Here is a 23489-nt window from a genome sequence, read left to right on the forward strand (position 1 = left end):
GTGGGTGGCAATGGTTGCACTGATTAGTGCTTGTCGTGACTACAATGACAAGCTCTCTGATACTTATTCTTTATTTACAGCTGTTCCTTTCGTAATAACGTAACTTTACGCTCCACTATTTCGTACCAGGCTAGTCATGTTTGAAAAAAATGTTGCTACAGTTTTTGTTCCATTTTTGGTAAGATTGTTATTATAAAACGACGAAGGAACATTAAATATTGTGTATTGAAAGGTTACTTTTCATACTTTGGAGATAAACGTGATGATCAACGAGAAAACGATGTTTGATTTCAACTTTGTATTAGAAAATGACTGCGAGCGGGACGGAGGCTTGGACGCCATTTAAGGACGTTATTGCTGAGTTTTTAGGACTCACTTTATATTTCTGATGTAGCCATCATACTGGGAAAGTTTAAGATATTAGGCTCTTTGACGAGCCTCAAGGGTCACTTTCTAAAGTGTCACCATCGTTCATTTCCACTTACAATTTGGGTGATATCAGTGAGTAACAAGGTGAACGTCTTCATCAACACGCTAAAGCTACGGAAGGGAAGGTATCGGGATCGCTGGGATACCTGTGTAATTGGAGACATCAGTTAGTCATTTTACCGAGACATACATCTGGCAAATGTCAACGGAGAAAAAGTATATCAGAAGCCCTAACACGAATAAGGAAAGGAAATATTAGCTAATGGACAGTTACTGCCAGTGTAATAAGGATTTGTATTCAGTTTTATACAGAAATACGATCTATATTCTTGTTGAAAAGTATTATTTTCATTCCCAGTACATAAATTTCACTAATTTTCTAGCTCATAACGATATCACATTGTGACAAATATGTACAAGATGGGAAAAGGCTGGGATCAAATATGGATTCAGTGCACAAAAAGGCATGACAACATATTATGACTTAAAATAATTTTTTCCGTTGGGCAGTGTAATTAATGATTATGGCTCACAAAAGTGACCCCTCTGTACCGGAAATGTAACGAATCTCGTTTTCAGATTGTTGTAATTCCTGGGTAAATGAACATTTTGTTTGATGACAGACAAATTTTTACTCGTACTCACAATGATTTACCCACTAACTAACATAAGAGTCAATTTAATTAAAAGAGCTTCGTTGTTTTTGAGTAGATATTACGGAATATTGTTTGCTACAGAAATACTTTGATATAGAAGCATACAGAAGTCAATGGAAATTCTGGTCAAATTTTTCCACTGCGTATACACTGCTATTTGTGAAAGTCACATACAAGAAATGATGTTCTGTGTATGTAATTTGTATGTGCAAATGTGACACTAATATTTCCTAAATACTATATTTGGAATTCCATTTCGCTTGCGGTTCAGTTTTGGCAGTCCAAAAAGTCCAAGTCCTATATAAACAGTGAATACGAGAATATTTGAATTTTGTATATAATGTAACATATAAATGTTCATTATTGAACTAGATAGTTTTATTTTTAGTTCATAATTTGTTTACATACCTTCCATCGTGAGAGACTGGTCTTCCTCCCGTTTTTACCTGAAAAAAATAATATTGTTAGTACAAGCAATAAATACTGATAAATGAATACATTTCGTATTACAGGTGTATTAATTTCTGTACGTTGGTGTACACATGTCTTGAATCTCCAGTAGCTGCAGCTTTAGGACATTTTTATTTACGTTGAAATATGCATCAGACATACAAATAATCTGCATAGTTAACAGGTGTAATACTTTAATAAGAAATAGTGCAACCTTGTTACGCTCCCAACACACATATAATTAATGATTTGAAAGACCTAATACGTGACAATTTCACACATTATTACAGGAACGTGTTCAGAGTTTTAAACAAAAAGTTAATGTACAATAATAGTGGGAAGAAGTCACCTGGTAAGGAACAACAATCGATAGATGCTGGTGTACAGATAAACCGCTGCATGCTACTTATTATTCGCATCATCACTAGTTTCTCTGTACAGAAAATGTCTTCAGATACTGGCTACCCTAAAGGAACACATTAAAGGTCGATGATCCTTTAACGTATTATTCTCTGTAGAGCAGTGGCTGCCAACCTTTCCGAGACCTTTAGCCCTGACTGTAATCAGATATTAATTAGTGTTCCCCTCCCTCCACCAGCATCAACATCTTTAACAACTAATTAAACCTTATTATGAAAAAGAATTTTCTTTAAACACTTTCATTTTTGAAGTGACGAAATATTAATGATCTTTAGTTTTTATAGATGTTTCATTAATACTCGAACGAATGAGTCTATGAGGCAATTGGTACGGCTTATTTCTAACAACGTGTTTTCATAGAATTATGAAACAATGCTCAGTGGAATGCGAGTGTTACCTAAAACTACTTCTTAGAAAGAAAACTTAACTATTCACGTTGAGGATAGACACTTGTTACAGAACGTGTTTCCTCTGCACCAATCGTCTCCCTAGCGGAACTTGCTTCGGCCTTACGTTCCACCCCCATTTAAATCAACCAAATTAAAGTGTTTGCACTGCATGCATGCCTACTATTTGTAAATCACTTGAGTGGTGGACTCCTTATTTCTGAATTGGCAGAAAGTGGAAGACTTTTGGCTGCTAATGGTCTGTGTCTGAACACTGCTAATAATAACAGTAACGGTAATAATGGCAATAATAATATAGAGCAGGCCAGACTGCAGCTAGTAGCCATTATGTAGTTACTGCTGTGCTGTCAATTAGTTCGTTAACTGTTGCAAAGTGAATAATGAAACAATTTCTGGTCTACCTACAACTTGGACGCGGCATTTTCAAGAGATTTTTAAGCATACATGATTCATATTTCTCAAGTTTACTGTCATAGATGCATGGTACAAAGTTTGAAGGATGTATATAGTGAGTGGACTACGTGAGGGAAATGTCGATACATTTGTTTCAAATTCTGTAACTACTACAAAATTATGTCAAGCGTTAAAACTAGTATTTGGAAAAAATTTACTGCTAACTTACGTAACTGGTACTGCAGTCCCAAGAAATAGTGATAATAGTAATTCTCTTCCCCCCCCATGAACCATGGACCTTGCCGTTGGTGGGGAGGCTTGCGTGCCTCAGCGATACAGATAGCCGTACCGTAGGTGCAACCACAACGGAGAGGTATCTGTTGAGAGGTCAGACAAACGTGTGGTTCTTGAAGAGGGGCAGCAGCCTTTTCAGTAGTTGCAAGGGCAACAGTCTGGATGATTGACTGATCTGGCCTTGTAACAATAACCAAAACGGCCTTGCTGTGCTGGTACTGCGAACGGCTGAAAGCAAGGGGAAACTACAGCCGTAATTTTTCCCGAGGGCATGCAGCTTTACTGTATGATTACATGATGATGGCGTCCTCTTGGGTAAAATATTCCGGAGGTAAAATAGTCCCCCATTCGGATCTCCGGGCGGGGACTACTCAAGAGGATGTCGTTATCAGGAGAAAGAAAACTGGCGTTCTACGGATCGGAGCGTGGAATGTCAGATCCCCTAATCGGGCAGGTACGTTAGAAAATTTAAAAAGTGAAATGGATAGGTTGAAGTTAGATATAGTGGGAATTAGTGAAGTTCGGTGTCAGGAGGAACAAGACTTCTGGTCAGGTGACTACAGGGTTATAAACACAAAATCAAATAGGGGTAATGCAGGAGTAGGTTTAATAATGAATAGGAAAATAGGAATGCGGGTAAGCAACTACAAACAGCATAGTGAACGCATTATTGTGGCCAAGATAGATACGAAGCCCACACCTACTACAGTAGTACAAGTTTATATGCCAACTAGCTCTGCATATGACGAAGAAATTGAAGAAATGTGTGATAAAATAAAATAAATTATTCAGATTGTGAAGCGAGACGAAAATTTAATAGTCATGGGTGACTGGAATTCGAGTGTAGGAAAAGGGAGAGAAGGAAACATAGTAGGTGAATATGGATTGGGGGACAGAAATGAAAGAGGAAGCCGCCTGGTCGAATTTTGCACAGAGCACAACATAATCATAACTAACACTTGGTTTAAGAATCATGAAAGAAGGTTGTACACATGGAAGAACCCTGGAGATACTAAAAGGTATCAGATAGATTATATAATGGTAAGACAGAGATTTAGGAACCAGGTTTTAAATTGTAAGACATTTCCAGGGGCAGATGTGGAATCTGACCACAATCTATTGGTTATGACCTGTAGATTAAAACTGAAGAAACTGCAAAAAGGTGGGAATTTAAGGAGATGGGACCTGGATAAACTAAAAGAACCAGAGGTTGTACAGAGATTCAGGGAGAGCATAAGGGAGCAATTGACAGGAATGGGGGAAATAAATACAGTAGAAGAAGAATGGGTAGCTCTGAGGGATGAAGTAGTGAAGGCAGCAGAGGATCAAGTAGGTAAAAAGACGAGGGCTAATAGAAATCCTTGGGTAACAGAAGAAATATTGAATTTAATTGATGAAAGGAGAAAATATAAAAATGCAGTAAGTGAAACAGGCAAAAAGGAATACAAACGTCTCAAAAATGAGATCGACAGGAAGTGCAAAATGGCTAAGCAGGGATGGCTAGAGGACAAATGTGAGGATGTAGAGGCCTATCTCACTAGGGGTAAGATAGATACCGCCTACAGGAAAATTAAAGAGACCTTTGGAGATAAGAGAACGACTAGTACGAATATCAAGAGCTCAGATGGAAACCCAGTTCTAAGCAAAGAAGGGAAAGCAGAAAGGTGGAAGGAGTATATAGAGGGTCTGTACAAGGGCGATGTACTTGAGGACAATATTATGGAAATGGAAGAGGATGTAGATGAAGATGAAATGGGAGATAAGATACTGCGTGAAGAGTTTGACAGAGCACTTAAAGACCTGAGTCGAAACAAGGCCCCCGGAGTAGACAATATTCCATTGGAACTACTGACGGCCGTGGGAGAGCCAGTCCTGACAAAACTCCACCATCTGGTGAGCAAGATATATGAAACAGGCGAAATACTCTCAGACTTCAAGAAGAATATAATAATTCCAATCCCGAAGAAAGCAGGTGTTGACAGATGTGAAAATTACCGAACTATGAGTTTAATAAGTCACAGCTGCAAAATACTAACATGAATTCTTTACAGACGAATGGAAAAACTAGTAGAAGCCAACCTCGGGGAAGATCAGTTTGGAATCCGTAGAAACACTGGAACACGTGAGGCAATACTGACCTTACGACTTATCTTAGAAGAAAGATTAAGGAAAGGCAAACCTACGTTTCTAGCATTTGTAGACTTAGAGAAAGCTTTTGACAATGTTGACTGGAATACTCTCTTTCAAATTCTAAAGGTGGCAGGGGTAAAATACAGGGAGCTAAAGGCTATTTACAATTCGTACAGAAACCAGATGGCAGTTATAAGAGTCGAGGGGTACGAAAGGGAAGCAGCGGTTGGGAAGGGAGTAAGACACGGTTGTAGCCTCTCCCCGATGCTATTCAATCTGTATATTGAGCAAGCAGTAAAGGAAACAAAAGAAAAATTCGGAGTAGGTATTAAAATTCATGGAGAAGAAATAAAAACTTTGAGGTTCGCCGATGACATTGTAATTCTGTCAGAGACAGCAAAGGACTTGGAAGAGCAGTTGAATGGAATGGACAGTGTCTTGAAAGGAGGATATAAGATGAACATCAACAAAAGCAAAACAAGGATAATGGAATGTAGTCTAATTAAGTCGGGTGATGCTGAGGGAATTAGATTAGGAAATGAGGCACTTAAAGTGGTAAAGGAGTTTTGCTATTTGGGGAGCAAAATAGCTGATGATGGTCGAAGCAGAGAGGATATAAAATGTAGGCTGGCAATGGCAAGGAAAGCGTTTCTGAAGAAGAGAAATTTGTTAACATCCAGTATTGATTTAAGTGTCAGGAAGTCATTTCTGAAAGTATTCGTATGGAGTGTAGCCATGTATGGAAGTGAAACATGGACGATAAATAGTTTGGACAAGAAGAGAATAGAAATTTTCGAAATGTGGTGCTACAGAAGAATGCTGAAGATTAGATGGGTAGATCACATAACTAATGAGGAAGTATTGAATAGGATTGGAGAGGATTGGAGAGAAGAGAAGTTTGTGGCACAACTTGACCAGAAGAAGGGATCGGTTGGTAGGACATGTTCTGAGGCATCAAGGGATCACCAATTTAGTATTGTAGCGCAGCGTGGAGGGTAAAAATCGTGGAGGGAGACCAAGAGATGAATACACTAAGCAGATTCAGAAGGATGTAGGTTGCAGTAGGTACTGGGAGATGAAAAAGCTTGCACAGTATAGAGTAGCATGGAGAGCTGCATCAAACCAGTCTCAGGACTGAAGACCACAACAACAACAACAGCAGTAATTATCTTTTAAAAGTAATTCAGTTTCGTGACAGAAACACAAGTGAACCCTTTTGCTTTCATCACTCAGAAAATTAGACTTCATCCTTAAGGGGGTAATTATCCCCAGGTAGGAAACCACTGCTGTAGAGTGAAGCTCATGATAAACCGTACAATGTTCATTAATGCTGCTACACCTCTGTTTTAATATTCTTCACCGTTGTTGGGGAATACCACAGACCACTTTGACTCAGTGTCGATAGGATGTCACACACAGATAGTTATTATTTTGTAACTACGTCTCATAAATATCCTGCTAATTTCCGTGATGCTACGGCAGTGGGACACAGCTTTTGCGAATAAAAAGGCCCCATAAGAGAACAGAATCAATTAATTACATTAACTGGAGACTAGCAATTACTCATCGACTAAACGCTTTAATCACGTTTCCATGTCGGATGAGTGTATTCTGTGGACTCAAATACGAGTGTGTCTCCCTCTGCATGTCCTACCATTCATCTGCAGACGCAGCAGAAATGCGTCCAATGCGAGTCACAATATTCTTAGTAAGTATATTGAAAATACGAATGAAAGCAGCGTAATTCCGCAAAGAAATCATCTCTAGCTTTCTTTATGAAGAGAAATGATACTTCCGTTGAAAGTTCCATTTTCCCTAAGATGACACATTACTTTCATATAATCACGGAAGCTAAAATCGGACTAAAGAATTAGTTTACTAAATCCTAGCGATGAGCTGAAAATTTGTTTAAAACGAGAACTGCACGTGTTTAGTTCAGGCAACTACCGTCCGGCAAGTGTTGAAAACTGCAGAAGTAAGCGGACTGCGTGTTCCCAGCATCATTGACATGGGGCAGCCATGTCCGTTTTAAGTGGCCGCGTTGCGTGCTTTATGGAATGCACATGGGATACTTCTTAATCTTTACCATTAATGAGCGCTAAAATCAGGTGAAGAATTTTACGTACCTATAATAATACGGACAAACCATATCTGGGGAGGTACAGCGATTGAAAAAGACATAGGTTTTCTAAGTCGATGAGAAACCTATGGAAATTGAAATTTGAATTGATGGACGATGCACATGCACCTTATTTCCTCCTTTTCTCGTGTTGTTGTTGTGGTCTTCAGTCCTGAGACTGGTTTGATGCAGCTCTCCATGCTACTCTATCCGGTGCAAGCTTCTTCATCTCCCAGTACCTACTGCAACCTACATCCTTCTGAATCTGCTTAGTGTACTGATCTCTTGGTCTCCCTCTACGATTTTTACCCTCCACACTGCCCTCCAATGCTAAATTTGTGATCCCTTGATGCCTCAAAACATGTCCTACCAACCGATCCCTTCTTCTAGTCAAGTTGTGCCACAAACTTCTCTTCTCCCCAATCCTGTTCAATACCTCCTCATTAGTTACGTGATCTACCCACCTTATCTTCAGCATTCTTCTGTAGCACCACATTTCGAAAGCTTCTATTCTCTTCTTGTCCAAACTGGTTATCGTCCATGTTTCACTTCCATACATGGCTACACTCCATACAAATACTTTCAGAAACGACTTCCTGACACTTAAATCTATACTCGATGTTAACAAATTTCTCTTCTTCAGAAACGATTTCCTTGCCATTGCCAGTCTACATTTTATATCCTCTCTACTTCGACCATCGTGAGTTATTTTGCTCCACAAATAGCAAAACTAATTTACTACTTTAAGTGTCTCATTTCCTAATCTAATCCCCTCAGCATCACCCGATTTAATTTGACTACATTCCATTATCCTCGTTTTGCTTTTGTTGATGTTCATCTTATATCCTCCTTTCAACACACTGTCCATTCCGTTCAACTGCTCTTGCAAGTCCTTTGCTGTCTCTGACAGAATTACAATGTCATCGGCAAACCTCAAAGTTTTTACTTCTTCTCCATGAATTTTAATACCTACTCCGAATTTTTCTTTTGTTTCCCTTACTGCTTGCTCAATATACAGATTGAATAACATCGGGGAGAGGCTACATCCCTGTCTCACTCCCTTCCCAACCATTGCTTCCCTTTCATGCCCCTCGACTCTTATAACTGCCATCTGGTTTCTGTACAAATTGTAAATAGCCTTTAGCTCCCTGTATTTTACCCCTGCCACCTTCAGAATTTGAAAGAGAGTATTCCAGTCAACATTGTCAAAAGCTTTCTCTAAGTCTACAAATGCTAGAAACGTAGGTTTGCCTTTGCTTAATCTTTCTTCTAAGATAAGTCGTAAGGTTAGTATTGCCTCACGTGTTCCAACATTTCTACGGAATCCAAACTAATCCTCCCCGAGGTCCGCTTCTACCAGTTTTTCCATTCGTCTGTAAAGAATTCATGTTAGTATTTTGCAGCTGTGACTTATTAAACTGATAGTTCGGTAATTTTCATATCTGTCAACACCTGCTTTCTTTGGTATTGGAATTATTATATTCTTCTTGAAGTCTGTGGGTATTTCGCCTGTCTCATACATCTTGCTCACCAGATGGTAGAGTTTTGTCATGACTGGCTCTCCCAAGGCCATCAGTAGTTCTAATGGAATGTTGTCTACCCCCGGGGCCTTGTTTCGACTCAGGTCTTTCAGTGCTCTGTCAAACTCTTCACGCAGTATCATCTCTCCCATTTCATCTTCATCTACATCCTCTTCCATTTCCATAATACTGTCCTCAAGTACATCGCCCTTGTATAAACCCTCTATATACTCTGCCTTCCCTTCTTTGCTTAGAACTTGGTTGCCATCTGAGCTCTTGATATTCATACAAGTCGTTCTCTTATCTCCAAAGGTCTCTTTAATTTTCCTGTAGGCAGTATCTATCTTACCCCTAGTGAGACAAGCCTCTACATCCTTACGTTTGTCCTCTAGCCATCCCTGCTTAGCCATTTTGCACTTTCAGTCGATCTCATTTTTGAGACGTTTGTATTCCCTTTTGCCTGCTTCATTTACTGCATTTTTATATTTTCTCCTTTCATCAATTAAATTCAATATTTCTTCTGTTACCCAAGGATTTCTATTAGCCCTCGTCTTTTTACCTACTTGATCCTCTGCTGCCTTCACTACTTCATCCCTCAGAGCTACCCATTCTTCTTCTACTGTATTTCTTTCCCCCATTCCTGTCAATTGTTCCCTTATGCTCTCCCTGAAACTCTCTACAACCTCTGGTTCTTTCAGTTTATCCAGGTCCCATCTCCTTAAATTCCCACCTTTTTGCAGTTTCTTCAGTTTCAATCTGCAGTTCATAACCAATAGATTGTGGTCAGAATCCACTTCTGCCCCTGGAAATGTCTTACAATTTAAAACCTGGTTCCTGAATCTCTGTCTTACCATTATATAATCTATCTGATACCTATTAGTATCTCCAGGATTCTTCCAGGTATACAACCTTCTTTTATGATTCTTAAACCAAGTGTTAGCTATGTTTAAGTTATGCTCTGTGCAAAATTCTACAAGGCGGCTTCCTCTTTCATTTCTTCCCCCCAATCCACATTCACCTACTATGTTTCCTTCTCTCCCTTTTCCTACTGACGAATTCCAGTCACCCATGACTATTAAATTTTCGTCTCCCTTCACTACCTGAATAATTTCTTTTATCTCGTCATACATTTCATCAATTTCTTCATCATCTGCAGAGCTAGTTGGCATATAAACTTGTACTACTGTAGTAGGCATGGGCTTTGTGTCTATCTTGGCCACAATAATGCGTTCACTATGCTGTTTGTAGTAGCTAACCCGCACTCCTATTTTTTTATTCATTATTAAACCTACTCCTGCATTACCCCTATTTGATTTTGTATTTATAACCCTGTAATCACCTGACCAAAAGTCTTGCTCCTCCTGCCACCGAACTTCACTAATTCCCACTATATCTAACTTTAACCTATCCATTTCCCTTTTTAAATTTTCTAACGTACCTGCCCGATTAAGGGATCTGACATTCCACGCTCCGATCCGTAGAATGTCAGTTTTCTTTCTCCTGATAACGACGTCCTCCTGAGTAGTCCCCGCCCGGAGATCCGAATGGGGGACTATTTTACCTCCGGAATATTTTACCCAAGAGGACGCCATCATCATTTAATCATACAGTAAAGCTGCATGTCCTCGGGAAAAATTACGGCTGTAGTTTCCCCTTGCTTTCAGCCGTTCGCAGTACCAGCACAGCAAGGCCGTTTTGGTTAATGTTACAAGGCCAGATCAGTCAATCATCCAGACTGTTGCCCCTGCAACTACTGAAAAGGCTGCTGCCCCTCTTCAAGAACCACACGTTTGTCTGACCTCTCAACAGATACCCCTCCATTGTGGTTGCACCTACGGTACGGCCATCTGTATCGCTGAGGCACGCAAGCCTCCCCACCAACGGCAAGGTCCATGGTTCATGGGGGAAGCCTTTTCTCGTAACTAAAGAAAGAAATATCTTTTTCTCGTAACTAAAGATATTTCTTTCTTGATTTAAAAAAAATTTAATGTCAGATGTTGTTAGGAATAGATGGCTAATTCGTAGATGTCTCAGAAAATTGCTTAGGGAGTGGAACGACTCAGCGCAAAAACCTTTGAACTAAAAGCCTTCACCCAAAGGAGAACTAAGTATTCCTTCACTGCTAGGCCGAGATCGTTTTCTCATGTCGTCTCGGTTTTGTCCGTGTAAATGAAGAATGTTGGGACAAAGAAAAAACTACCCATTTTACTTTTTTTTTAAAAAGAGAAGTAGAACCGGCTAGAGTTTTACTATAACCAGTGTTTCATAATATGCTTATACTCGTGGTAAACAAAAATCGGACTAGCTCGGTATTCTACACTGGCGCGATACAACGCTGTCCAGCCTTATTAGGGAAATAAGTCATCTGTCACATTCCACAACTTCGCTCGTGCGTACGGAAAATATTCCAGCTCCCGAAGGAAAGGAAGGTTAGTACTTAACATACAGTTGACGATAAGGATGTTAGAGATGGAATACGAGTTACAAACAAACAAAAGGAGTAGCATTTGCAACCTATGTCCTCAGTTATTTGCTGGATGTATTCCAATCTCTGTATTCCTCCACAGTTTTTGCTTTCTACAGCTCCCTCTAGTACCACGGAAGTCATTCCCTGATGTCTTAACAGATGTCCTACCATTCAACCCCTTCTCCTTGTCAGCTTTTTCCAAATATTCCTTTCCTCTCCAATATTGCGCAGAACCTCATAATTCCTTACCCTGTCAAGTCCACCTAATTTTCAACATTCGTCTGTAACACCACGTTGCAAATGCTTCGATTCTTTTCTGTTCCGGTTTTCCCACAATCGATGTTTAACTACCACACAGTTCTATGCTCTAAACGTACATTATCAGAAATTTCTTTCTCAAATTAAGGTCTATTTGATATTAGTAGACTTCACTTGGCCAGGAATGCCTTTTCGTCAGCGGCAGTCTGCTTTTTTTGTCCTCCTTGCTCCGTCGGTCATGGATTATTTTGCTGTCTATGTAGCAGAATTTCTGAACGTCCGCTACTTCGTTACGATAAATCATGATGTTAAGTTTCTCGCTCTTCTCATTTCTGCTACTTCTCGTTATTTTCGGCTTTCTTTGATTTACTCTCAGTCCGTATGCTGTACTCATTAGATTGTTCATTCCATTCAGCAGATCCTGTAATTCTTCACTTTCACTGAGGATACAAATGTAATCAGGTTATCTTATCCTTTCATCTTGAATTTCAGTGCCGCTCTTGAGCCTTTCTTTTATTTCCGTCATTGCTTCTTCGATGTATAGAATGAACAGCAGGGGCGAAAGATTACAGTCCTGTCTTACATCCTTTTTAATCGGAGCACTTCGTTCTTGGGCTTTCATCTTATTGTTCCCTCTTGGTTCTTGTACACATTGTATGTCACTCATCTTTTCCTGTAGCTTACCCCTCTGTTCCTCAGAATTTCGAGTATCTTCCACCATTTTACATTGCCGAACGCTTTTCCCAGGTCGATAAATCCAATGAACGTGTCTTGATTTTTCTTTAGCCTTGCTTCCATTATCATCCGCAACGTCAGAATTGCCTCTCTGGTGCCTCTATCTTTCCAAAAGCCAAACTGCTCGTCATCTAACACATACTCAATTTTCTTTTGCATTCTTCTGTATATAATTCTTGTCAGCAACTGGTATGCATGAGCTGTTAAGCTGATTGTACGATAACTCTCGCACTTTTCGGCTCTTGCAATCTTGGAAACTGAGTGGATGATGTTTTTCCACAACTAGATAGTACGAATATATCTCCAAAATCATGCAGTCTACACATCAACATGAATAGTCGTTTTATTGCCACTTCCCCCGACGACTTTAGGAATTCTGGTGGAATATTATCTATCCGTTCTGCCTATTCGCTCTTAAGACTTCCAAGGTTCTTTTGAATTCTGATTCTAATACTGGATCTCCTATCTTCTCTATGTCGGCTGACTCTTGTTTTTTCTTCTATCACGTCATCAGACACATGTTCCCCCTCATACAAGCTTTCAATATACTGTTTTCACCTACCCACTCTTTCCTCTGCATTTAATCGTGGAATTCTTCTGGCACTCTTAATGTTATGAGCCTTGCTTTTAATTACACTGAAGATTCTTTTAATTTTTCTATAGGCTGAGTCAGTCCTTTCGACAATCATCTCTTTTGCGGTATCTTTACATGTTTTATGCAGCCATTTTGCCTTAGCTTCCCTGCGCTACCTATTTCTTTCTTTCCTGAGTGACTTTTATTTCTGTATTCCTGAATTTCTCTGAACATTTTTGTTCTTTCTTCTTTCATCGATCAACTGAAGTATTTCTTCGGTTACCTATGGTTTCTTCGCAGTTACCTTCTTTGTACCTAAGTGTTTTCTTCCCAACTTCCCTGACTGCCCTTTTTAGAGAAGTGCGTTTCTCTTCACATGAACTGCTTACTGACCTATTTATCATCGAAGTACCTCTAGTCTCAGAGAACTTCAAGCGTGTCTCTTCATTCCTTAGTGTTTCCGTATCCCATTTCTTTGATCACTGATTCTTCCTGACTAGTCTCTTAAATTTCAGCCTACACTTCCTACTACGAAATTGTGATCTAAGTCTATATCAGCTCCTGGGTACGCCATACAATCCAATATCTGATTTCGGAATCTCTGTCTGACCATGGTGAAATGTAACTGAAATCTTCCCGAATCTTCCAGCTTTTTCCAAATACACCTCCTCCTATTGTGATTCTTGAACGGTGTATTCGCTGTTACTAGCTGAAATTCATTGCAGAACTCAGTCTTTCTCCTCCCTCATTTCCTAGTACCAAAAGAATATTCTCCCGCAACCCTTTCTGCTACTTCTCCCCCTATAACGGCATTTCAATCCCTGATGACTATTAGATTTTCATCCCCCTTTACGCATATACCTTCTCTGCCTCTCCATCTACGTTTTGCGACATCGGCACGTATGTCTGAACTATCGTTTTCGGTCTTGATTTGCTGTCGATTATGATGAGAACAATCCCATCGCTGAACTATTCACAGTAACTCACTCACTGCCTTACCTTTCTATTCATAACAAATCCTACTCCCGTTATACCGTTTTATGCTCCTGTTGAAACATCCCTACAGTCACATTAAGCTTTTAGGGAAACCACGTAAAAACTTAACACCGATGGCCGCATGGAAACAGAACCAGCTACGCTAGTCACCACCCACTTAGATCTGGACAGGTGCCTTATGTTACGATAGTGGACACGTGGCGACAAACTTTTAAGCTTTAAAGTTTGCCAGATGACTACACAAACTGTTAAAACTAGCTGGAGCATACTGAAGTTTTTTAAATGTCTGATCAAAGCTGTAAAGCACAGCTTAAGACACATAGACAATTAGTGCGACTCTTTCTAGTACCGCCACACACCGTTGGGTGGCTTGCGGAGTATCAATGTAGATGTAGATGTACATGAAAATTTCACGATTCTGCGCAATATTTAAGGCACTGATTTCACATTCAGGTGGAGTGTGTTTCAAATCGCGACTTGGTCACCCACATTTATGTGAATGCCGAGATGGTTTCTTTGAAGAGAACGCAGCCTATTTCCTTTCCTACCTTTATATTATTATTGGCAATACTCTTTGCCCAGTTAGGTTGTCTTCCATGAGGATTTTATCCCTAAACATTATTTCTTACGTACTTCGTCAAAATGAAGCTACTTACTTAACTGGATATTTGTGCCTCATCATTTCGTTCACGAACAGAGGTAACACGATATGGGATGAACAATACTTTTTTTTTGAGAGAAGTAACTCCATTTGATTGTGTGTTACTCTACTTATCATCTGTACTATCTTAAAGGCATGTTTTAGTCTTGTTCGTCTGCTTTGTACTGTCATAACAGATGTGACATGTTAAAGATGTAAGAACTTTGTGCGCGATAATGGAATAAAAGCAGAAACCTAGATAGTACAGGAGATAAATACAGTAATACACAGCCAAATGGCAGTTTATTCTCTCAAAAAATATTGCATGAGTGTGGCTCAACACCATGGAAAACGTCTCATGTTTACGACTGATTGATTACTTGGCTAATTATTTGTCCCAGAACTTTATATTGTGTAGTAAGTGAACTGAAAAAAAATTACACTCACAACTTGAAAGACTAAGTTTATTTCGTTTCATTGATAAGTACATACAGCTTGAAGCTGCATTTGAAACCACTGTCGTATTAGCTAACATTGCCTGCACCTGAGTAGAAGGGTGAAGGGTACGTCATCTGTGCTTCTTGCTGAAAGTATACGGAGGACCACAAGTACACGCAAGATAATAACTCTCCGGTTACTGGAGTCAGAGGGACACATTTTTTAGGTTAGTCGGGTTATAGACAGACAGTCTTTAAAGAAAATAGAACAGAACAGGATCGTTATACAGGGTGTTTCACTAAATGTGTTTGCCTCTGTAAGTTACGAAGTAATTGGCGACGGAAATATTTATTGCGGTAATTCACCATACGAAACGTTACACTGTCTGTGGAGCTATGAACATAGTTTATTGCGTTATTATCGAAAGAGTTACAGCAAATAGCTACAATTTTTTAGCGGATTAAAACTGTGTGCCCGCCCGAGACTCGAACTCGGGACCTTTGCCATTCGCGGGCAAGTGCTCTACCATCTGAGCTACCGAAGCACGACTCACGCCCGGTACTCACAGCTTTACTTCTGCCAGTATCTCGACTCCTACCTTCCAAACTTTACAGAAGCTCTCCTGCGAACCTTGCAGAACTAGCACTCCTGAAAGAAAGGATATAGCGGAGACATGGCTTAGCCACAGCCTGGGGGATGTTTCCAGAATGAGATTTTCACTCTGCAGCGGGTTGTGCGCTGATATGAAACTTCCTGGCAGATTAAAACTGTGTGCCCGACCGAGACTCGAACTCGGGACCTTTGCCTTTCGCGAGCAAGTGCTCTACCATCTGAGCTACCGAAGCACGACTCACGCGCGGTACTCACAGCTTTACTTCTGCCAGTATCTCGACTCCTACCTTCCAAACTTTACAGAAGCTCTCCTGCGAGGCAAAGGTCCCGAGTTCGAGTCTCGGTCGGGCACACAGTTTTAATCTGCCAGGAAGTTTCATATCAGCGCACACTCTGCTGCAGAGTGAAAATCTCATTCTGGAAACATCCCCCAGGCTGTGTCTAAGCCATGTCTACGCTATATCATTTCTTTCAGGAGTGCTAGTTCTGCAAGGTTCGCAGGAGAGCTTCTGTAAAGTTTGGAAGGTAGGAGACGAGGTACTGGCAGAAGTAAAGCTGTGAGTACCGGGCGTGAGTCGTGCTTGGGTAGCTCAGATGGTAGAGCACTTGCCCGCGAATGGCAAAGTTCCCGAGTTCGAGTCTCGGTCGGGCACACGGTTTTAATCTGCCAGGAAGTTTCATATCAGCGCACACTCTGCTGCAGAGTGAAAATCTCATTCTACAATTCTTTAAATGGAACAGTAGTTGTTTCTATCATGCACTGGAATCAGTAACACCAGCTGTGTATACATCAATTTAAATTGCATTCCTATCCTTGGGAGCTGCAACATTTCAAAGTTTCAGGGGCAGATACCACACGCTGTACATAATACATGGCTGTGTGGTGGGTGAAGTATGTTCTGGCGGTGGGAAGTTGATTTAAATGAGATGTTCAAATGTGTGTCCATGTGCCTGAATACACAATGCAATGCGCCTTCTAAAGGATCTGGAGACGAGATGTAACATCGCCGGCGTCACGGAGTAACATGCGTACTCGATGCGCCGTTTTGGATCATCTGGGGATGTGGGCTCACTGATATAAACACGATCCTTAGATATACCCACGTAAAGAAATCTAATGGTGTAAAATCGGGCGACCTTGCGGGCCATGAATGAGGACTATAGCGCTCCAACCACCTTCGTGCAAACCTATTGATTAGTTCTTCCATGACAGCAAGCGCAGAATGGGCTAGGTGACCATCGTGCTGCATCCTCATATGGTCTGTTGCGTGTAGACACACATGTTCAAGGAAACCACCCAAACTGTCGACCATAAACGCACGATATAACTCACCTGTCAGTGTACCTGGGAAGTAGTGTGGACCGATGATTTCATCCCCAAGGATTCCACACCGTACATTTAAAAAAAAAAAAAAAAAAAAAAAAAAAAAAAGGTTCAAATGGCTCTGAGCACTATGGGACTTAACATCTGAGGTCATCAATCCCCTAGAGCTTAGAAGTACTTAAACCTAACTAACCTAAGGACATCACTCACATCCATGCCCGAGGCAGTATTCGAACCTGCGGCCGTAGCGGTCGCGCGGTTCCAGACTGAAGTACATTTATAGACCACCTACGTTGACGTCGACAGGTCGTATCCATCGAGGATTGTCTGTGTCTCAGTAGTGCATTTTATGGCGATTCACTGCACCGTAATTTGTGAACGTGGACTTATCAGAGAACGTAACACATTGTAAAGACTCCAGCGTTAAATTACGCATGGCCCATTCACAGAACGTAACTCTCTCACGGAAATCGTTCCCCTGGGGGAGTGACAGACGGTACGGGTGAAACCTGTGGCCGTGTACTATACGCCACACATATGTGAGACTGACATCAGCGACTGCAGAAACGGCTCGTAAGCTGACATGAGGATGATGGTGTACTGCAGCTAAAACGAACACCTCCGTCTCCTCACTTCTTGTAGTCCTTCGTCTGTTACTGCGGTGCGTTACCAAGCTGCCTGTTTCCCGAAGTCGTTGTTCGGCACGTAAGAACGTAATGGCTGCCGGGGCTCTTCGCCGAGGATATCTCACGGCGTACGCCATGGCTGCTTGAGTGGCATCGTGTCGGCACTCGCCGAGCATCAGCAACATGTCAACGTACTCGTTGTTCGTGTATGCTGTTATGTCCTAGCCAGTAATGCCACCCGAGCCCGCTGCGAAAAGGTTGGCAGTATCAAAGTCCGGACGCCGTCCGCATGAGCAGCGCCAGCGAGACAGCAAATCGCCGCAAGTCTGCGCGCGCCACCGCTGGCTTCTGGTTTCTGAAGCGCTGGAGTCGCGAGCGCTAGGACAGTTCTGTATTCGCCGCTCAGTTGTATACTCGCCACCGAATTGTGTACTTGCTAGTCAGTTGTGTGTTCATCGCAGCAGAGTAGTTGTTTGTCGTCAGCCGACGCTGACCTAGCCGCTCCGACTCGAACTAGACTTCACTACTGTGTTTCTGTATCTTCACTAATAAAGATAAGTACCGACTTTTATTTAATCAGAGTGTTTGGGTTTTCATCTTTCTGCTTACTGTTCCAGCGGACCGGTCGGCCCGCTATTAAAAGTGTGCCGGTGACTTCGTAAGCCATTTCTACAGCCAAGTGTTTGTCGCTACGAACACCGCCACAAAATATGCCATCTTCTTCCGATGTCAGTAGCTGTGGTAAATTAAGCCCCGATTGTTTGTGTGGCTCGAACTGTCGGTTATACGGCCGTGAACGGCGACAGTCGGCAGTCTAACAGTGCATCGAGGAAGTTCTCGCTCCGTGACACCGGCGACGGTACAACTCGGCCGCATTACATTTAGAAGGCGCTTTGCGTTATGCGCAGCGTATGTGGTACGTGCCCCTGAAACTTTGAAGGGTTGTAGCTCCCAAACTAAAAGTGATAGGAATGTAATTTAAATTGATGTATGCACACCGGTGTTACTGATTCCAGTGCATGATAGAAACAACTACTGTTCCATTTAAAAAATTGTATCTCTTTGTTGTAACTCTTTGGATAATAACACGATAAACTATGTTCATAGCTCCGCAGATAGTGTTACGTTTCTTATGGTGACCTACGGCAACAAATATTTCCGTCGCCTATTACTTCGTAACTTACAGAGGCAAACAAATTTAGTGAAACACCCTGTATATGAAACAATTTACAGAAAAGGGAAATTAATTTGTTTCATGAGAACATTAATGGTTCAAATGGCTCTGAGCACTATGTGACTTAACTTCTGAGGCCATTAGTCACCTAGAACTTAGAACTAATTAAACCTAACTAACTTAGGATATCACACACATCCATGCCCGAGGCAGGATTCGAACCTGCGACCGTAGCGGTCGCTCGGCTCCAGACTATAGCGTCTAGAACCGCACGACCACTCCGGCCGGCTGAGAAAACAAGATAGATGAGTTTCTTGTATGACTAGATGTGGGAAATTCTGAAGTGATAGATGTTTTGTGCCCCTCTGAACACCATGTAACCACAGGGACCGAGTTTTAAATACAAGAGATTACAGACTACCATCATTTTCATATATAACTAACACGGGAGAAGGAGTAATTGCAACACATTACGAGTTGGGAACTGAGTTAGAAACAATGAAATAAATGTTTCAGTGTTTATCAGAAGCTAGAGGAATGTGCTTGTGAAATGTAACTGTAAAATACTTCTCTACTAATTATAACAATCTACAGATCCCCTCTGGGAAACATTCAGCTGTTTATGCCATATGTAGACTCATTATTGGACTGTCAGAAAAGAATAAACAGTAGTTTGTGGAGACTCCAATGTAGATTTCTTAAAAAATTCAGACAGGAAAAATGAACTGGAATAATTATTTGGGTGTTTCGATCTATTTTCACTAGTTAATTTTCCAACTTACTTGCATTGCTATAGCAGGAACCTGATTGATAACACATTTATAGACAGTGCTCAGGCTGGAACAATTAATATGTACACAGTTGTTAATGGACTATCTGATCATGATCCACAATTAATGTAAGCAAACTGTATAGCACCTTGATGCCCTAACGCAGGTTCACACATAGCAGTGAAGGTTATTAATGAGAACAGGATACAGAGTTTTAAGATTAAGGTAAAAGAGGTGATTAAGTATATATAGATGGAGATGATAAGATGAAATTCAATTTATTCCATACTGAATTTATGCCAATATTTTAAATGAGGTTTCCTAAAAATTTATCCAGAAAATCAATTAAATAAAAGGAAGTAAGCACTGTATAACTAAGGGAATTACAGTCTCATGTGAGAGTAAGAGGAAAATATATATGCCAGAATAAGTCGGGATCCAACTCTACTTGGACAGTACGAAGAATATTGTAATACTATAAAGAAAGTCATTAACATGGTTAGAAGTATGCACGTCCTGACAGAAATAAATAATGCAGAGAATAAGATTCAAACTAAATGGGATATTAAATGGGAGACAGGCAGCCAGTCAGTGTACAAGATACCATAACAGTTACATTAATTGACAATTCTGTGACTTAGTTCAGTTGAAGAGTGAAGAAAATATACGAAATACGTCAATCCACAAAACTTTCAGCAGCTAGAAGTAGCACCAACATCTTTCACTCAAAGTAGTAGTTGTTTTGGTCTTCAGTCCGAAGACTGGTCTGATGCGGTCTCCACGCTACTTTAAGCTGTGCAAGCCTCTTCATCTCGATATAACTACTGCAATCTAAATCCTTGTGAATCTGCTTACTGAATTCATCTCTTGGTCACCCTCTACGACTTTTACCTCTACACTTCCCTCCATTACTATACTACTGATCCCTTGATGTGTCCAATCAACTGGTTCCTCCTTTTAGTCAAGTCGTGCCAGAGATTTATTTAGTTACGTGATCTACCCATCTAATCTCCAGCATTCTTCTGTAGCTCCACATTTCAAAAGGTTCTGTTCTCTTCTTGTCCAAACTGTTTATTGTCCATGTTTCACCTCCATACATGGTTACACTCCAGACAAACACCTTCACAAAAAACGTCCTATTAAGACTTTATTTGATGTTAATAAATTTCTCTTCTTCAGAAACGCATTTCTTGCCATTGTCAATCTACATTCCACATCCTATTTCCTTCGGCCATCATTAGTTATATTGCTGCCCAAATAGCAAACTACATTTAGTGCTTTAATTATCTCATTTCCTAATCTAATTCCCTCAGCGTCACCTGATTTAAATAGACTACATTCCATTATCTTGGTCGTGCTTTTGACGTTCATCTTATATACTCCTTTCAAGCCACTTTCCTTTCCATTCAACTGGTCTTCCAAGTTCTCTGCTGTCTGAAATAATTACGATGTCATCGGGAAAGCTCAAAGTTATTGTTTCTTCTGCCTAAACTTCTACTCTTACTACAAATTTTTCTTTAGTTTCCTTTACTGTACAGGTTGAATAACATTGGCGATAAGCTATAACCCTGTCTCACTCTCTTTTCAATCACTGCTTCTCTTTCATGTCGGCCGACTCTCGTAACAGCCGTCTGGTTTCTGTGTAAGTTGTAAATAGCCTTCCGCTCACTGAATTTTAGCCCTGCAACCTTCAGAATTTCAAAGAGAGTGTTCTAGTCAATATTATTAAAAGCGTTCTTTGAATATATGAAAGTTATATACGTAGGTTTGCCTTTCCTCAACCTATCTTCTAAGATAAGTCGTAGGGTCAGTACTGACTCGCCTGTTCCTACATTTCTGTGAAATCCAAACTGATCTTCCCCGAGGTCGGCTTCTAGCAGTTTTTCCATTCTTCTGTAAAGAATTTGTGTTGGTAATTTACTACCATTATTTATTAAACTGATAGTTCAGTAATATTCACACCAGTCAGCATCTGCTTTCTTTGGAATTAGAATTATTACATTCTTTTTGAAGTGTGAGGGTATTTCGCCTGACTGATATTTGTTGCACGTCATAAGGAAGAGTTTTGTCATGGCTGGCTCTCCAACGGCTATCAGCAATTCTGATGGAATGTCATCTACTCCTGGGGCCTTAGATCTACCAGTGCTCTGTCAAATGCTTCTCTTGGCATCGTATCTCCCATCTCATCTTTATATAATTCCTCTTCCATTTCTGTAATATTAATTTCAAATTCATCTCCCTTGTATAGACCCTCCGCATACTCCTTCCACCTTCCAGCTTTCCCTTCATTGTTTAGGATTGGTTTTCCACCTGAGATCTTGAAATACAGAGCTGCTTGTTCTTTCTTCAAATTCCTCTTTAATTTTCCTGTAGGCGCTATCTATCTTTCCCCTACCGAAACATGCTTCTAAATCCTTACATTTGCCCTCCAGCCATCGATTCATCTTCTTCTGTATTACTTTCTTGTGGTCAAGTGAACCATTGCCTAGAGCTCCGTCTGACACTCTCAACAACCGCTGGTTTTTTTGTACTTATCCAGGTTTCGTCTCCTTAATTTCACAGTTTTTTTTCAGTTCATTTAGTTTTAACCTAAAGTTAATAACCAATAAATTGTGGTCAGAGTACACATCTGCCCCTGGAAATGTCTTAAAATTTAAAATATTGTTCCGAAACATCTGTCTTATCATTATACAGGGTGATCATTAATAAAACCCACAAACTGCAAGGACCTCCTGATTTAGTTAAGGTACTATATCTTCAACAAACAGCAAGGAGAGTGGTAGATCCATGAGCAGACCCTACTGAACGTCCCTTGTATTTTCTCCTTACACAGATGATATGACGTTCCCTCTGGAAAGCCAAATGTATCCCTGTGCCGCCCTGTCTACAAATGGAAACTAAAGCGACTTACGAAACAATAAACGTAAATATTTTTCATAGCCTAGACGAAACATTCAAAACGGTCAAAAAGAATAAATGTGACGTCCTGAACCATTACTTCAATTAGCTTCACAATCTTGGAAAAAATGAGAGTTCGTCATTTTCATCTTGATTAAGGACCCAACTCTATCGACTCACGATGAGATGTAGAACCATATATTACAGCTCAAAAACAACAAAAAACCGCATGAACTTCGTTTAGCTGTCGAAAAGCTCGATATTCGAAGCAAACTTGTGTCTCACCGGCCATTGTGACTACATAGGAGAGAAAATTTATAAATTCAGATTGGAAAACTGCTTCGTAAGAAAGGTGATAAGAGAGGTCTAAACACTTACAGCGGTACTTCTTTCAGTCACCTATAAAGCAATCCTAACGTCTCTCCCTTATCATATTAGAGCTACAGGTGAAATAGAAAATATTTGAATTATGCAACAAATTGGCATGAATTGGGACATGTGAAACACATATACATCTCACAGCTTTTAGTTGACGCTGCAGCAACGTCACTCGATTCACACAGTGGTCAATTTAGCTGCTTACCTGTTTGAGGTACTAACCGAATATCACTTGATCCAACAGGGACCCTCTAGAAGTTAATGACTAAAATTTCCAAATTATTTGAAATAAAAGCATGCATAGGGCAAGATGATGGGCTATGTCGTCTAGCTTTCAGTCCAAGATCATCAAAACATGGAGAAATGAATACGTAGAATAAAAAGTAAAAGAGTTAACATAATCTATCTCGCCTAGATTTGTGACGTGACAACAACAGTTCTAAGTCTCTGACAATTACAAAGAATCTGTGTAGAAATGTTGCTTTAAGCCACCAGGATCGCCAGGAATATCCCCACCAAAATTTCACTATCTTTCTATACCAGTTGTTTTGTCAGCAGCACACATCATTAACCATCAATGTCAATGCAAGTTCGAAAATAGGACGACAGCTATTGAGGAAAATATTCGGAACGAAGGCCCAAAATGTAATTTTGATTCGCAAAAGGACAGTGTTTCATGACAAAGCTTTAATTTCATTCTAGTCAGAATTTTACAGGTACCTAGGCCAAATCAACGTCTCACAGCTGACACATCATAATCTAGACTCCACAAACCAAGCCA

General features: G+C 40.5%; 1 protein-coding gene across 1 annotated transcript in view; it reads right to left on the reverse strand.

The window, feature by feature from the left end:
• Nucleotides 1-23489, reverse strand: part of LOC124795848 (probable 3',5'-cyclic phosphodiesterase pde-5) — a 762693-nt gene that overhangs the window by 250640 nt on the left and 488564 nt on the right. The window contains exon 4 of the mRNA XM_047259933.1: nucleotides 1494-1531. Within this exon, the coding sequence (XP_047115889.1) occupies nucleotides 1494-1531 (38 nt within the window). The remainder of the gene's footprint in view (nucleotides 1-1493; nucleotides 1532-23489) is intronic.

Source organism: Schistocerca piceifrons, chromosome 1, assembly GCF_021461385.2.
Source record: "Schistocerca piceifrons isolate TAMUIC-IGC-003096 chromosome 1, iqSchPice1.1, whole genome shotgun sequence".
In the NCBI taxonomy this organism is placed as follows: domain Eukaryota; kingdom Metazoa; phylum Arthropoda; class Insecta; order Orthoptera; family Acrididae; genus Schistocerca; species Schistocerca piceifrons.